A 16,951-nucleotide genomic window follows, 5' to 3' on the forward strand; every position below is an offset into this window, starting at 1 on the left:
GTGTGAAATAAAATTAAATGAAAAAATGATTGTGAAGAAGTGACGGACATTTGATGGCAGGTCTTAGATAATCGTGAGTTATTGTGTCTGATTGTAAGATTGTAAAATTGCAAAATTGTAAAAAACACAAAACTCTGGTAGAGGCGTACACGCACTGTGGAAAAGTAAAGGCGTGTTGCTTTCTCTAAAATTGTTTTGTGAACAGTTTTCCAAGTATATATTCCTTTTAAAATGTGACACATGTAATATGATCATCAAAGAACGTGATTTTTATAAAACATGTATTCTTCTGTTTTGAAAGTGTCAGATTTTCATAAAACATTTATTAGTGTAGCGGCAATCTTCGGTCCTTCGTCGCTTCTGCTGGACGTAAAGTTTCTGACTCGTGCTTGGCTGTAGGCCTTTCGGTAGCAAAAACGAGGTGAATGTAAAAAAGAAAAAAAGGAAAACGTTTATTTACTCCACACAAACCGAAAACTCCAAAACAAATGCCTCCAGTGGAGCTCCGTTTACATCTATTTTATGTCATAACTAAACGATAAACAACTGTTGCTCCACCACATTGCGGCCTAACACACCCGCTTTGTCAATGAGAACGTGTTGATGACACCTACCACCACTTTACAACAACCCAATAGATTAAGAAAGCAGGACAAATTTAGAGCATATGGACCATAGTATATTGTATTACAACATAAAATAATCCAGATTGTAACTAGAAACTCAGATTACAGATCATAACAAAATACTCAAATACGGTCCGATGTATTTGAGTAAAATATTGGCCTGGACTGTCTAAGCTCCAATAATTAGTATGTTGTAATTTGTTTAGACTGTGTGTAATTTTTATAGAAACCTTGTCCATTGTATGTGTAATCATGAAAACATGTAAAACTCCACAGCAGTGATACTTGTTCTTACATATTTATTCTTTGTTGTGGTACTTTACTGTTCAAATGAAACACCATCTGATTTCTTTTTTTTTCTTTTTTGGTAAAGTAAAGTCACTCTCACAGCACTGATTTTAGAGGAATGTTCAACAATTGTTCCAGACTGCCTTTTCTCCAGTGAGGGTTACGGTGAAACAACATTTAGGTTGTTATTTTCTGTGATTGCACACTGCCCATGAGAGGACCTCTCAGTAAGCTGTACACCAGACGTTTTAATTCAGTTTTATCTATATATCACCAAATTGCAACAACAGTCACCTGGACGTGAAACTGTTAGTCACACAAATGGTGAACAGAAAGTAATTTTCCAATTGTGAAATCCACATTTTTCCAAACAGTTAACACAAAGGCCTAAACAGAGGCACTCATGCTCAAAGTGACACATTGTCTTTGCAAAAGGCTCTAATAATGCCAAAACATTTAAAATATGAAACAGAATCAGAAATAGTTTGATGCTAATTTTATTGAGTCAATGACTTTTTTTCAAACTGTGACTGAATATTGAAACACTGGAAATATTACAAAAAAATACATATAAACCAAAATAAAATCTATTACAGTATAAGAAATTGCCACTTTTGATACTCAATCGCTCACCTTAGACCTCCTCAACTGATGCTGGTAAAGAACTACACAGATGTGGCATCTTTGAAGGCCTGCAGACTGATTGCGAAATGAAAGTTTGTGGTAAGGACTTCAAAAACAGGTGATTTATTTATTTCATACTGATCTTGGTAGTTTCTAATAGTTAGAAATAGGTGATTTCTGTTTGGTTACCACAGCTAAAACAATGGGGTTTGGACTGCTTGAATGAGATTAATTGTTTTGCAAAAAGGTGGGGAAAAGTTGTCAAGCCAATGAGAAAGGGTTAACACATTTCCAAGAAGTGTCTCCTGCTCTGCTCAGATAGTGATGATGAAAACTGAGGGGATCCAGTCTCTGTAGGCAGGTCAAAGCAATTAAGAAAAACTGTAACGTCTTGATGCATGCTCAATCACCCAGGTAAGTAAATCTCCAAAAGTTGATTCTGTTCATCTGGACGTGGCGTTTTCAGTGGGAGAAACATTTCGTCGCTCATCCAAGTGACTTCTTCAGTCTCAGCTGACTGCAGGTTTCCCCAATCTTATAAACAGTACATTTGCATAATGACTGAAACCAGCCCACTGAAGGAACAATGGGCTGGGAGGTCAGACTGAAGAAGTCACTTGGATGAGTGACGAAACGTTTTTCTCACAGAAAACGTTACGTCCAGATGAACAGAATCAACTTATGTGCCACTGACATGAGTGTCATGTTACTCCATACAGAACCCCATTAAAACAAAATAATAGAAAAATAAATAACAAAATTATCTTTAAATGTCTGACTTGTGCCATTGAAACCTTTGTTTAGTTAGTTAACCAGTTTCAGTTTCTAAAAATATCATTTGTGCAGGAATAGAAAGGTGAACCATGAGTCCTGCTTTCTTATCTAAAAATGTCCTGAAATAACATGTTGACCTTTTTTTTACTGTCTTAAAAAGAAGGTGAACATGATGAATGTAACATGATTGGCTTCCATGCTAAAGACTGAAGTTACTGGAGAAAAGACTGTTTTTATGCTATTTTTACGAGCATAGGGTATGTTTTTACCCTATGCTCGATTAGGGCTGTCACAATGGCAGGTTTTCATGACATTACTGTAACCAAATGAGATCACTTTAAGCATATTAGCCCCACATGTTATGTGATGTAACAGACTACAATAACAAGTAATGGATCACTATGGATTATTGTAGGGTCTACCTGACAATATAAAATGCCTTGAGGCAACTGTTTATTGTGATTTGGTGCTGTATAAATAAAATTATATTGACTACATTGAATTGAACATTTTACAAAAAAAAAGAAGAAAAATAAAACAAAAACAAAAAAAAACAAACAGCAGTTTCACATTTAGGTGCTGATCCCATGATTTCAGCATGGCCCTATTGTCTTTGTGGCTGTGGATCATGTGACACTGACTCACATGGAAAGTGCAGTGTGCCGTGTAACCCAATGAAAGTAAAATGGAAAAATAAAGAAATGGATCTTTGATAATGATTTAAAGAGCAAAAGTGAGGAAGCTCAACTGCGTTCGGATCCTGGGGTTTGTTCCCAGTGTTTTGTCTTTTTTGGACTTCTGAATCTATGTAGTATTGTGTTTTGAAAAGTGGCGTATGTTTCTAATTTTTAGTGTTTTGTTCATTTATTAAGTTCTTTTTGTGTTCAGGCTGTCCTGAAAGTGAAGTTGAGCATTGCTCATTTACATATATCCTTCATGTAAGTAGGCGACATGCTCTACAGTAACCCCAAGCTTACAGCACCTGGTATTCCCAGGCAAATTCCCATCCAAGTGCTAACCAGGCCCAACCCTGCTTAGCTTTTAGGATCACACAAGTTTAGGTGTGCTCAGGGTGGTAAAGCTGTAAGTTATGTCCTGTGGGGGTCTGGGGTCATGATAATAAACTGTAGAGGCAAGTGAATGCATTAGCAAAAAGTATTATATTCCTGATCTGATCCAAATCACTGAAGCATAAAATACTTAATTTGTCACACTGAAAGCAAAAAGCAAAAAAATCCTATGCAGAAATGCCAGCTGAGTCTGGCGGTGTGTACTGTTAAGTCAAATCCGATTGGTGATTGGAGTTCAGTTCTAAAACTGAGTGTTGTGAAGGAAAGCTGTCCTATCCCAGCACCGGCTTCTCATTCTTGGAGCCGGATGATGTCAACGTTGTTGTGGACACTTTGCAGAACCAGCTCTCCCTGGAAGGCAATCACCTTCTTCCTAGTGGCCGTCAGAGTGGCCACCAGCGCTTCATAAGATGTTGGCACAGCGCTCGTGATTAAACAAGACACAGAACTTTGTGATAAATTTACCTTTAGCATTTTCACTGCCCAGTTGCTGGATCCCCAGAACCAGCAAATCAAGAGACATTTAATTTTATATTTTAATCATATATTTTTTATATTTTAATTGTTGCTGATTACTTTGACTTGTTTTTGCTTGTAATGACGTGAAGGACGACTTTCTGATGAATCGTCACCGGTGGAAAATTATGCTGCGCTCAGAGAACTCCCTTTAGAAATGCAGACACCTGCACTGTGTTACCTCTGAAAACAAAAATGCAAATAACAACAAACTATCCAAGAAAATCGTTCTGATGCATAAGGAACAAACTGTTTGAGATTATCACATTTTTTCTTCTTATTTCTTCTTAGATTCCAAATTTCTTAACATGAATCACAATTTATAACTACAGATATGCGAGGTCAGAAATTCAAAACTATTTCACAGCACACTTTTATTTTCAGAACAACTCACATGTACTTTACACACAAACTAAAACGCCATTTGCTTGAAATATAGGAAGCTTTTACTATTCATTTTTGTGCATGTAATATTCATAACTTATGGTTAGACGTCCAGTAGTAGAAGTACCTGTGCTGTGATGTTTAAATTAGATTAAAGCATTTAACTATGGTGGCCCTGAGAGGCCAAATCCACTGCAAGCTGAGAAAAGCAAAAGGTCAACAAACATATGAATCTCAGATTTAGAAAACACATTATCGGCATCTTTTTCTCCCTCGCAACACAAACAAATCCCCGGCTTCTTTTCAGTGAGCCTCTCTGCTCCTTCACATGTTTCAGTTTTTTGTCACTTGCACAGCTGTTCCACTACGTTATTGTCTCCCCTAAATCACTTCACTTGTGTCTTTATGCAGCATTTTTTTTGTTTTTCTATTTGCTTATGTTTTCTTGCGTTGCAGTGCATTTCATCTCTCAGGGCCACCATGTCAAACAGGTGTAGGTCCCAAACAGATGCTGCAGAAATGAGGGAACTAAAAGCAGCTACAACAACAATTAAGATGAGGTTTGCATTCATAAAATTGTTTTTAAAAAAAAAGGAGCTTTTGAAGAAGTTGTGGTTTCTTATTAAAATAATAATAAACACAAAAATCGAGATTGAGCTTCTGTTTCTCTTTTTCCTTAACTAGCCTACATTTCATATAAAACCTAATCTCAGCTTTAACAAACTGGGCTTTCGGTTTTCACACGCACTCTGGATAAATAATATGACTGGTTCAGTAACATCATCGTTACAGTGCACGGGATTGGTCTGTTTCCTTTGGGCTTTTGTGTCATGAGTCGTAAAACCAAAGAAAAAATTCTGCGCAGATTAGAATCACTCTACCGTAAATACAAGAAAAGCTGCGCCGAGTGAAAAAGAAACGATCTGCATCCGCATCCAGATCTCGGTTTGGCTGTTCATGACCTGGGTTGTGGAAGGAAGGAAGTGGAAGATGCACTTTTCCCACATGAGTAGAACAAATTGGGTTCCCAGTACACACTGAGCCAATACCAATAATAACTGCCAGATGGGTCAGACGTGCACATACTCACAAGGGTCAGAAATGCAACATGACACCCACTGGAGGCTTCACCAGTAAGACCTACAGCAGATCAGAAGATGACTGAAAAGAAGAAACTCTTCAAAGCTCTGATGAAACTCTTAAAAAATATAAAATTACACATTTCTGGAGTCGTACGGTCAACAAAACGCACCACCGACGCCGGCTGCTCTGGGCGTTAGCACCACTGGAGTCCAATACGACATCATCATGGACTACAAAAGACATTTCATATGATAAAGAGGATTTTATTTCATCCGCACAATGAATCATAAATCAATTTTAATGTGGATTTTCCTGACGTGTGCTTATCCACTCTTCTCATCTGCAGCAGGGGAAAAAGCTTTTAAAGGTACAACGGAATAAGGAAGAAGAGACTACAGAACAAAGCACAGCCCAAAAATGAAAATGGAGACATCCAGTACCCAGAGGTCGCCACTCCTTCCCTCTAAACTATGGACCAAGTGTCCAAACACTGCAGAGAGGTACACAATTCACATAAGAAAGTTCATAAATGGAAAAAATAAGACAGGATAAACCTTTAATTCAAATACATGAGAATCAAATGTTTTTGGATTAAAATGCAAAGTCACGTGCATGAATTATTTTGTAGTCAAAGAGGCTGTCCACTTACAAAGTAGTTAATCAGTAAAACCAGGAATTAAAAACTTTTGAAGTCTAAAACCTGAGTGCACACGTAAAGTATCAGCCACTCTGTCTATCACTTTAAAGACTTTACATTATTTTAATGCAGATTAACCTCTAATAATAATAGCAGCTCTCTTCTGTCCTGAATCAGGCCTTCTAGCACTGAGAAGGATTTAAGAAGTGTACTACAACATAGGTGTACTATGTCGTCATTGACAGAGATGTAACCTCTGCAGGGTTGTGCGATGGAGGGAGGAGGACAATTAATGAATCAGGAAGTGCAGAGGATTAGTCAGGAGGAAATAAGGGTAGCAATGAAGTGGATGAGGACTGGAAAGGTTCAGATGACATAAGTGTGGAGGTTTGAATATGTCTGGGAGGGAGGGCAGTGGACCTTTAGCAGATTATTTAAACATGATCCTGCAGAGTGAGTGAAGGCCTGAGAAATGGAGAATAGGTCTGAAGGGCAGACAGATGAAGGATGGAGACGTGTCTTTGATTCTGAAGGATTTGACGATTAAGGAAACTATATAAAAATATACGAGTGCCGTGTTGTCCAGGGAGTGGAAGGACCTATGATTCTAATCAGCATCATCACCGTGAGTTGTTTAGTACTTTTCTGTTTAATAATTTCTTATATTTTCAGACTATCTTTCTACTATATTTCGAAGTTGGATTGATCATTGGTCGGCAGTTCTGAAAGCAAAAGGGAGTGCAACTCAGTACTAGCAAAGTGTACCTAATAAAGTGGCCAATAATGTATATTACTATGGATAGATCAAAAAAATTGAACCTATATTTGTGCTTTTATTTGTTGTTGCATTCAGTGTCTATAAAATTCATGTGTAGCAGGCTTTTATTTTAAAGAGCTGAGCACTCCTGATCCCGTGTGATGTCACGGAGCAGGTTGGACTTTATGTGAAACCAGCTGTGAACAGCAGGTGTGAACAAACCTATAAAAAGTATTTACAGAAGACATTTTATAAAACTTGTATTAGTATGAAGTTTCCTCCATATCAGATGCAAAATAGCTCATGCACATTCATAAAGTGGAGTTTTTACATTTTCAGTGGTGAAGACTCAGAGTTGAAGAGTGTTGTAGCACTCCAGTGCCAGTAGAGGGCAGCAACCGAACAGTTTATTCTATTAACAATTGGTCAGAAGATTAAGAGGGGGTCAGCTTAAGTGCACTAATTTGAAACTAACTTTTTTGCTAAATCAGCTTCTGATTGAAGAACAGGCTTTAAAAAAAAGAAGAAAATACTATTTGAACTATCAGCTGCTGTCAGGTGCCTTCACACCTGTTACCACATCTTCTAATGTAAACACACCAAATCAATAGACTTATTACAGTGTTATGAATTTAAATCCACGGAGGTTTGTGAAAGTGTGATGTGTTTTTATGTGACATCGTGATTTAAAGTTCAGTGAAGACAAACACTAATGAGCATGTGGAGTGAGCTACATACTGCAGAAACAGTTCTGGTTTAGTCTATTGTTCATGTGTCACAATACAGCATTATAGTTCAAGGCCAGTGTCATAGTAATGAATGTTAAAACAGAAGTGTTTTTGAGGTGTTTAATGTCAGCTTAATGTCAGGAAAATGCATCACCAGAGTTCATGTGAGAAAACCAAACACATTGTACATAAAGGAAGTTTATTAGTGCTGCAAATAATTTTGTTTACATAAAAAATGATTTGCATTTATTAAAATAAGTTTGACCTTGAAATGTGAATTTGTATGATACTAAGCTGTGTAACAAATCCACACGACCACATGATTACAAATGACCTGTACTGCTGCTTCACATGAAAAAAATCATGTTAATTTCTTTGTTTATTACATTGCACAGTGAAACAGACAGTGTTAAGAGCGTACAGGCAAACATCACATTCATTAAAAGTACTAATTCGTTTCTAAACTTTAAATGAGCACATTAAAGATTTTCTTAAACATGGTGTCTGTTCTGACTCGCTTTACGAATTTGAGTCACTTTTTACTTTATTCTTTATGGAAACTTGCTGCTGAACACTTTAGTAATGAAGCAGATGTTTTAAATAATATTTTACTGTAATTTGTGATCCATCCTGTAGATGCAGGAAAATCTGTTCCTGAACTTCAGATTCACAGGTTTTAGATTTCTGTCCATAAAACCTGTTCCTATAAAATGTGTAGCTGTTTGATAAGCAGACGACTCTCAGCTCTGCTTGTACTTAACTTCACGAGGAGAACAAACAGAATATAAACCAGTGTGTTTACAGTGAATGTGTCAGGTCTGAGCTGCTGTGTGGACCAGTTAGAGAGCAGCAGCTGGATCCCAGTGGTTGGACTGGTGGACGACTTCAGTGAGGAGTAGATGACATTTGGCTCTGGTAGAAACTCTGCACACAAACACACAGGAGGAGAATATAAGCACAAAGCAGAGCCTCTCTGTTCTCTTTATAAACAGCAAAGTGAAAGAAGGAGAACATGTCAGTGAACGCGTCACAGTGTTTTTTTTACACCAGTCTTATAACAAAGTAAAAATCTCTAAAATCTGTTTGTGAGACACAAACTCAGCTCTTCCATGTTTTGCTGTTGCTAATTCAACGCCCATTCTCACTCCGGAAGCGTAACATGCCGGCGTTGCCATAGTTTTGTCACGTCCCGCGGCAAAGGGGACCATCGGCGTTTTTATGGTACGCGGCGGGTTATGGCTGAAATGCAGTGCAATGACGCCCCCGCGGTAATAAACGTTCCAGCCCTGCTGACTAAAATCGCCCCTGGTTTTAGATGAGGTGTTAATTTTAATTAATACCAACATTTTGCTGCATTTTTGTTATAAGAATATGAACATTCAGTGCATATTTGTACTGCGCATTGTTCTCCTGGCACGCCAGAGTGTCACGTATTTTAAAACGTTGTCAAATCTACTTAAACTGTGTCTGGTCCAGTGCAGGCCCTTCACTGTCACTGATGACACCTGGTCTAAGTCATGCTTAGAAGCTGATTGTTTATGACAGCTGATACAACGACTCAGAGATAGCATTAGCAACGGGTGGTATTGACCATACTACTACCAGAGCCTTGGGATCCATGTTTGGCTACGATCCCGCGGCTTACTCTCCTCGCTGTGTCGAGGGTAGACAGTAGCATAACCAACTCCTCTAAACTACTGTCCTGTCGGTAGCTAGCTCTGTCTGTTAGCTCTACGGTGGTGTCTGGGATTAGCAGGTTTCTACTAAACCACTGCAGCTGAGGATAAAGTTGTTCGATCAGCAGCTCCAGTCCTTCGAGTTTACGTTTTGTGTGCGTGTGTGTGTTTTCTACAGTCATTGGTGTGGAGTGGTTGTACTCTTTAGCCTAGCCTCACTCTTCATCAGTTTCCCACTTCCGCTATTTCCGCGCGTGCACCGCCGGTGTTTACTCGACGTCCGGACAAGCGATAAAACGTGAACTGTGTGTGACGTAATCCAGGACCCAGAGTGCATCACACACAAACACACCACACGTACAAAAAATGAAAGCCACGCCCCACTAACATCAGCAGCTTCAGGCAAACGGGGCTTGACCAATCAGCACCTCATCTGATGATCAGCATGTGTGAACTTTAATAACACTACAAAATACTACCAAAGAGTCACACTCTGACTTCTACATCTTTGCCTCAGCATTACAAAGACTCCTCAAGAGGCTTTTAATCCATTCACACAATGACTCGAAGATCATTTCAAGTGTGGATTTTCCTGCTGTGTGCTTATCAACTCTTTTCACACGCAACTGCTGAAAACAAAGGTAATATCTTTAAAAAATAATTTTATATATATATATATATATATATATATATATATATATATATATATATATACACTTTCACAAAGGCGTTTAAAGACAGGAAACTTCGTAACACTTTCCTGTCTGTATTGTTTTTACACATTCTTATATCTAGAGTGCATACTAAAAAACAAGTCCTCATTAAGGTTTATGAAGCTACTTCGTTTGGCCTGAAATATGTATTTTTTACATTAGTTTTACTGCAGACTTCAGGAGCTATTTTGGAGCTCAATGTCATTCATCTGTGTTCTGTACTTAGTGTACAAGATTGTGGTCAGCATCAGGTCTGATGGTCAAGTTTAAAGGATTCAACCACTATAAACCAGAGACTAGTGCTCTCTTTCTCTGTGATCCTCACTGTGACTTTCTGCTGTAGAAGTGAACACTTGATCCCTTTAACCTCTCTGCTTGTATGGTGTTCCTGCTTTCAGACCAGAAAGTCATCCCAGCTGAGTCTGGAGGGAATGTCACTCTGCCATGTCAAGCTCCAGACAAGGGCATCTCCGTTATAGTTGTAGAGTGGAGCAGAGCTGATATAGAAGATGAATATGTCCTTTCCTATCGGGATGGGCAGTTTGATCCTGAGGACCAGCATCCATCTTTTAAAAACCGGGTGGATCTGCAGGACAGACAGATGAAGGATGGAGATGTGTCTTTGATTCTGAACAATGTGACGATTAATGACACTGGAACATACGAGTGTCGTGTCGTCCAGAGAAGAACAAGCCGCAGGAAGAGAGCTCATCTGAAGACTGACCCCATCAGCGTCATCTACCTGAGAGCTGTTGATCCTCCAGGTGAGTGAGTAGAGTTGAGTGTGTGTGTGATCAGAGGTGAAGCTGCTTCCTGCTTGTTGATGTTTGTTCCTAAAGATGTTGTTGATGAGACTTTGTAGAAAGCAGCTGGTCTGAGTGATGTGATCAGAGTGCAGTAGATAATGTCTGACAGCAGTTTGAAGAGGAAATGGATTCTGTTCTGTTCTTCACTCATCACCTACCTGACAGCTGACACCTGTTTCTCACCTGCAGGTCAGACAGGAGGAGACACAGAGGATGGAGGGAAGGAGGCTGGAGGGAAGGAGGCTGGAGGGAAGGAGGCAGGATTTGTTGGACTGAAAGTTGGTCTGTCAGTTTCTGCTTTGCTTCTTGTTACTGCTCTTGTTGGTTTTTTGATGTACAGAAGACGGCAACAGAGAAATTATCCTAATGAATTGTAGCATGTTTGAAATGTCCCAGAGGTTTTTACACCTTAATGGTGGTTCAACCTCTCAGTGTTGACTGAAATTATCCATCACATTGTGTATTTGGTGTTCAGCATCTTTGTGAAAGACTTCAACCTGTTCTTTAAGGCACGCTAAAGAACTTAAACTAAGGATTTATTCATCCGAAAAGAAAATTTAAATAATTGCTTAACGTTTCTTTTTTCTTTGGTGCAAAACATCAACGATCTGTCCAGCAAACATTTTCAGATTCAAAGTTTGAACATTCAATAACAGCATTATTTGTAAAATATCTGAAAAACAGTCCAAAAAAACTGTCTGGTCGATGAGTTTCATGAACACCAGCTGGAAATCCTCATATTTGAAAAAGAATGCTGTGAGGTGAAGCTGTACTTACAGTTTAAATAGTTTAAATTCAGAGTATTGAAAGTTTATTGTATGTAGCTATTATTTATAGATGTTTTCTAAGCACTACTTGTACTGTTAAAGAGCACATTAGCATCTCCTTCTTTAAGCTGCTCCTGTTCACCACAGCGGATCATCTACCTCCATCTCCTGCTGCATGCCCCCCTAAACTATATCCATGAATCTCTCTGAGGTCTTTTCCTCCTTTCTGACAGCTCCATATTCAACATCTTTGGCGCCAGTATATTCCCATTCCCTCCTCTGCACATGTCCACTTTGAATGTAATGTTAGCAATGATGAAGATGACTCAGAATTTTTTCTGTACTCATGAGCCTTCTTTTATCAGAATCTTTCTGATCTGTTGATGCTGTTTCTACTGGAGCTCTCCCCCTTCATATCCCTGTTTTTATTCCACAAGTGTTTTTATACCACAAAAATCACATGCCTTGATATGACTGTTATTGTTGTTATATAAACCCTATATAATGAAACCTATAAATTAAAGAAAATCAATCTCCAACTTTTCTTTTCTGTTTTTGTGCTCATAAAGTGTTTACATTTAATTTGATTTATTATCTGTGTGCATAAAACACTGAATGAAAAATGAGCCAGAGAACCTGATTGAGGAAGTGGATGCTGGGTTTCCGATTCACACTCTGATTGGCTGAGAGGTATAGCCTCACCTCAAAAGAGGGTTACTCCGGGTCATTGACACTGAGATTTGAATGATGGCATCAATGAGAACCTACAAAGACATGCCATTCTCATAAGCAACAGTCCTTCTGTGCAAATGTTTACTCAGTATAACTGTCTTGCCTTTTCATCATGAATCATCAAAAAGTGGATCATGAAGTGGAAACGGTGACTTATTTCCATCAAAACACATTAAGGATTAAAAAATTAAAAAAAGATACTGTAACATTTTTATATATTTCAAAAGAACGATCAAAGAAAGTGTGATGTACCATGCTCTTATGTTTTACAGATAACTTCCCTCTCAGTTCCTATTCAGGCCCTCAAAGGAAAGTAATCACTTGGAAAACCTCACTAAGGGACATTAACATCAGCGTTTGAGCTGAATTCATTTGCAGGTTTATACATGTCCCTTCTCTGTCTAGCTGAAGTAGTTTCCATGGCACTTTTAAACTTATTTCTCCATCAAAATAATTTTTAATCTCAAATATACAGAAAGAAATGGAGCCTGATTTTAGTGTTTGAGAAAGAAGTTCAACAATGACTCACTGATGGCTGAGCTTCAGACTAAATCTGTTGTCCTCTCTGATCTTTACGGGGGTTTTTTAGCTGTCATTGTGCACAGAGTATAAAATAACAGTTGGTTTCAAAAATTAAAAACACTCAGCTGCTTTTGAACCACTCACTGATGCTACTTCTTCATCCAGGACTTTCAGGACTGCTCTCAAGTAAATTGTTTGTTTGACAATGGATATCTTATAGTTTTATTGGTTTTTCACTTTTTTAAAATCAAGATTTAGGCTGAGCTCATAATTTATATTTTTCAAAGATTTGTGTTGCTCAGAGGACCAGCAAGTATATTATATGATTTATAAAACATATATATATTTTAAAAAAAAAAAATATATATATATATATATATATTTATGTTTCTGTAGACTGTCTGTAGACTGATCACAATATTATCAGCAGTCGACTTGGGGATGAGGGAGTTCTTATAATGTTTACTTTGTGAATGAACGACTAGCTTACACCATACAATAATTAAAAAAAAAAACACTCAAAAGACACAAAGACAAAAGCTTTAGGAGAAATATGTCCGTGTAGGTTGTCAGTCATCCAAGTCATGGTAATCTAAAAAACATGGAAACTCCTCAGGACAGCTTTAGGAGAAAAAATAATTTCATGAATGGCAAAACCCAAAACATGGCAACTAGTGCTGCCAGTGATAAAAACACTGACACTGACACACTACAAAAGTGCTGATTGGCAGAGGGCAGAGAGCCTGATTCTAGAACAACTGTGATTGGCCCAGAGGTATGGCCTCAGTTCAAAAGAGGGTTACTCCAGGTCACTGACACAAAGAATTTTCATGTGCATGTTGGTGTGGATGACTACAAAGCGAGGCCATTCTGGGCATAATTGAACATTACATAACTGTATTAAAAATAAAATAACATAAAATAAAATTAAAAATATTACTTGCGACCTTCGAGACTTTAGACTTTACTACTGAAGAGAACCGGCTAGCAAGCTAGTATTTGAACATAATGCAGTGTATGTTTTTGAATAACATACATTTTCATAACTACAGATCAAATGGTTTTGTTTTTTTTAAAACACATTTTAAACAAAAAAGAGTTTAGAAAAAGGTGTTATTAAGACATGTTAGACACTGACTACTTGTCTAAACAACCGTATGCACTTTTCACTGTTTGGTGAACTTTGTAAGAAGTTCATCAGTCTCTAAACCCACTCAAAGTTGGCCTCTTCATGGTATGTGGACTATCCCAAAACTATTTTGCTAGTATACTGAGATAAATATAATACAATGTGAAACACCCTGTTTAAATTAGTAGCTGTGATGCATCTCCTTATTGGGCAATGCAGCACTCTGCTTTGTCTGACTTGATCGCCTCTAAATGTGATCATTACAAGAAAATACAGCAGCAAAGGTGGAGCCTGATGAGGGGAGAATTGCCTGAGGATGGAGCAGCAGCAGTTTAAAGTGAGATGTGCATATAACAGTATGAGACACATCTATGTACTAATATGTATTTGTGCATTTTCATTTATAATAAAGAGCCCGGCACCTCTAAATGAGGCCAGATGCTCAAGTCTATTACTAACATTTTTCACTTTATAGGTGCTTCCAGTAGGTTATCCTACCAACCTCCTGTCTGTGTAAACAGGAAGACCAATTCAATGGTCTGTGAAGCCCAACAAGATGACTGTGAGCCTACAAGAGACCTTGCTAACAGTATATTTGTTCCTTCCACAGTCAACTCTCAAGTAATTCACTGCACACACAATGCCAGGATTATATTTCACCCAAGTCTCAGTCATGTAATGTCTGCTCGTTCAGTTGGTGCCTGAAACAAAACCTCCACCTCTCCATGTGCTGGACTCCTAAGACCTTTAACTATGCACCCTGCCCACTGTCCTACATCACCTTGGAGTTTGTTCGGACTGCCATCCTATAACAGAACTGATTTGTAACACAGCATCTCCAACTTCTGAAAATCCTTCTTTGTAACCTTTGTAACCTTCTTTGTTTCATGTAACCTAAAGTTAGGTTACATGAAACCTAACTTTAACACAAATCAATTCAATGACGAACTAGTAAAAATTTTATATTTACAGTTATAATGCAGATTCTCTGATGTAACACCCAGCATTATTAGAAGATTGAAACAGACACTGGTTCATTCAAGACAATTTCAAGCTTCACTCGGATATTTAATATGCAGGAAAAACAATACTAGCTACTTGGGATGTTTTTTTTTTATTTTTACTTTGAAAATTAAAAAAAAAATTATCAATAAAAAATTCATTTATTTACCATGTCAGCTGCTGCTCACTGGTTGTGCCTAGTGCAGAAATAAAGAGATCAAACTCTTCAGTTTCAAACACACGCATATCCTGTACTGAAACTTTTCTGTGCATCGTACAGCCACCGAATGATGCCCCTGCTGTTTTTAGTCTGCATGCACCTGTGTTTCAATGTTCATCATTTTCTGCACTGAAGAGTGTCATGTGTTGGTTAGCCACACCCAAACTGCAACATATCAAGTTTTTCATTTGAGAGCTTTTTGAAACCCACAAAACCATGTGAAAAAAGCAAGGGAGATCCTGCAGAAATCAAGAAAACAAAAACAAAATAAAAGGTTCTCACAACATGATGACTGTTATTAGCCAAACCAGAGCACAGTGCGGTGACAACGTTCAGCTGTTTCACATGAAACTGAATAACAGGAAGTCGATGGTGTGGATTTACATGCAGAACTTAAATAAAACAGTCAAGATTATTAATTATATTAAAAAACAATGTTCAGTCTGTTTCTTTAAATGTTTCATAGAGAGAATAAAATAATGTGTACCAAGAAAAAAAGACGTTAGACACGTGCTGGCCTAATCAGGATCTTTTAAAGAACCATTTGAAGGATCTTTTTAAAAATGGTTCTTTAAAGAACCATTTCTTTCAGTGGTTCATTGAAGAACCTTTAAAGGTGCCCCAAAGAACCATTTCTTGATGGTTCTTTGGGGCACCTTTGAAGGTTCTTCAATGAACCACTGAAAGAAATGGTTCTTCAAAGAACTTTTGTTTGAAAGGTTCTTTGTGGCACCAAAAAAGGTTCTTCTATGGCATCAGTCTAAAGAACCACTTTTTGTTCCAGTTGGCACCTTTATTTTTCTGAGTGTATGACACTACTAATGTTCTCAAGACACCATACGTCTGGACCTGAGGCTGAGCTTTTGTTTGTTACAGACAAATAGGTACCAAAAATGCAGATGTGCCTGATTTGAATGAAATATATATGTTGCATATATAATACTTTATACTTCTACTATGTATGAACTGTGAAGTTATGTATTGCACATCTACAACAGAACATTAAATCAGTAACAGACTTTTAAACTGTACAACATTAATTCATGTTCTATACACAATAATCCAAGAAAAATAATAAAAACACGGATCTACATCTTTGCTGCAATAACAGGGGGGCTAAACTGTTGGTTTTATATATGTCACAATAAAAACATATTTACGAACATTTTTAATGAAAGATCTTTGACCTCATAAATGAAAGACTGTACTACCGTTTCTTTTTTTGATTGGCTGTTGTTGATGACTTGATATGTTGATGGCACTCTGCGTGAATTCATCTTCTCTAGATTTTACTTTAATTTCTAAAATGATCCAAAATTAACAAAAAATATTAATAAGCTTAAATGCTTAAAATGCTTAAAATAATGCTTAAAAGCCTGGTAATTGCTGCACATGTGAGCTGTGTGTGAGACGTGAGCATGGCCCGTTTCCTGCTGCTTTGACATCGACTGGCTGATTCCTCAACTTAAAAAAAAATGTTACTGCAGTGGTTTCAGCTCTTGGCAGTAAAAGATATATTAATCATCCATGGGATCAGTATGCTGCGCTAAAGAAATTGCACACACATAATTATACAAAAAACCTTAAAAAGGTCACAGGGCGACCCTGAAAAGGGAATGGATGGATGGATATTAATAAAATATATATACATTTTATGAAGATTGTAGAATGTATTATCCTAATCGAAGGTCCAACCTGAGAGATCAGAGTCAAGGGAGTGGTCTTTGTTTTACAGAGCAGAGTGACGTCATCTCCCTCCATCACAGGGAGGACAGGACTCTGCAGGATCACTGATCCACCTCAACACAGAGACAAACTACAGCATTTCATCCATTTACACACAGCTTCATCAACACTAACTCCACACACTCAGCTTACCAGTGACTGTCAGGTTAAC

At 37.8% G+C, this 16,951-nt stretch overlaps 1 protein-coding gene, 1 long non-coding RNA gene and 1 pseudogene across 4 annotated transcripts in view; 1 reads left to right on the forward strand and 2 right to left on the reverse strand.

Annotated features, from left to right (window-relative positions):
* Nucleotides 1–3,673: 3,673 nt before the first annotated feature.
* On the reverse strand, nucleotides 3,674–3,905 carry LOC146673447 (costars family protein ABRACL pseudogene; annotated as a pseudogene).
* Nucleotides 3,906–7,778: 3,873 nt separating this feature from the next.
* LOC146673448 (uncharacterized) overlaps nucleotides 7,779–16,951 on the reverse strand; it is an 83,620-nt gene continuing 74,447 nt past the window's right edge. The window contains exon 5 of the long non-coding RNA XR_014910466.1: nucleotides 7,779–8,411. This is a non-coding gene — a long non-coding RNA (uncharacterized LOC146673448). The remainder of the gene's footprint in view (nucleotides 8,412–16,951) is intronic.
* LOC146673449 (programmed cell death 1 ligand 1-like) lies at nucleotides 9,649–11,936 on the forward strand. 3 transcript variants are annotated; one of them, XM_085401940.1, is made up of 3 exons: nucleotides 9,649–9,804; nucleotides 10,275–10,640; nucleotides 10,848–11,936. In XM_085401940.1, the coding sequence occupies exons 1-3, from the start codon at nucleotides 9,723–9,725 to the stop codon at nucleotides 11,057–11,059; spliced, it is 660 nt and encodes a 219-aa protein (XP_085258066.1). In that variant the 5' UTR covers nucleotides 9,649–9,722; the 3' UTR covers nucleotides 11,060–11,936. The 3 variants fall into 3 exon arrangements, with proteins under 3 accessions (XP_085258066.1, XP_085258067.1, XP_085258068.1); XM_085401941.1 differs by having other exon boundaries at nucleotides 10,866–11,936; XM_085401942.1 differs by having other exon boundaries at nucleotides 10,872–11,936.

The sequence above is a fragment of the Rhamphochromis longiceps genome, linkage group LG3 (assembly GCF_057381845.1).
Source record: "Rhamphochromis longiceps isolate RC_006_pf linkage group LG3, R_longiceps_female_GT1.1, whole genome shotgun sequence".
Taxonomy (NCBI): domain Eukaryota; kingdom Metazoa; phylum Chordata; class Actinopteri; order Cichliformes; family Cichlidae; genus Rhamphochromis; species Rhamphochromis longiceps.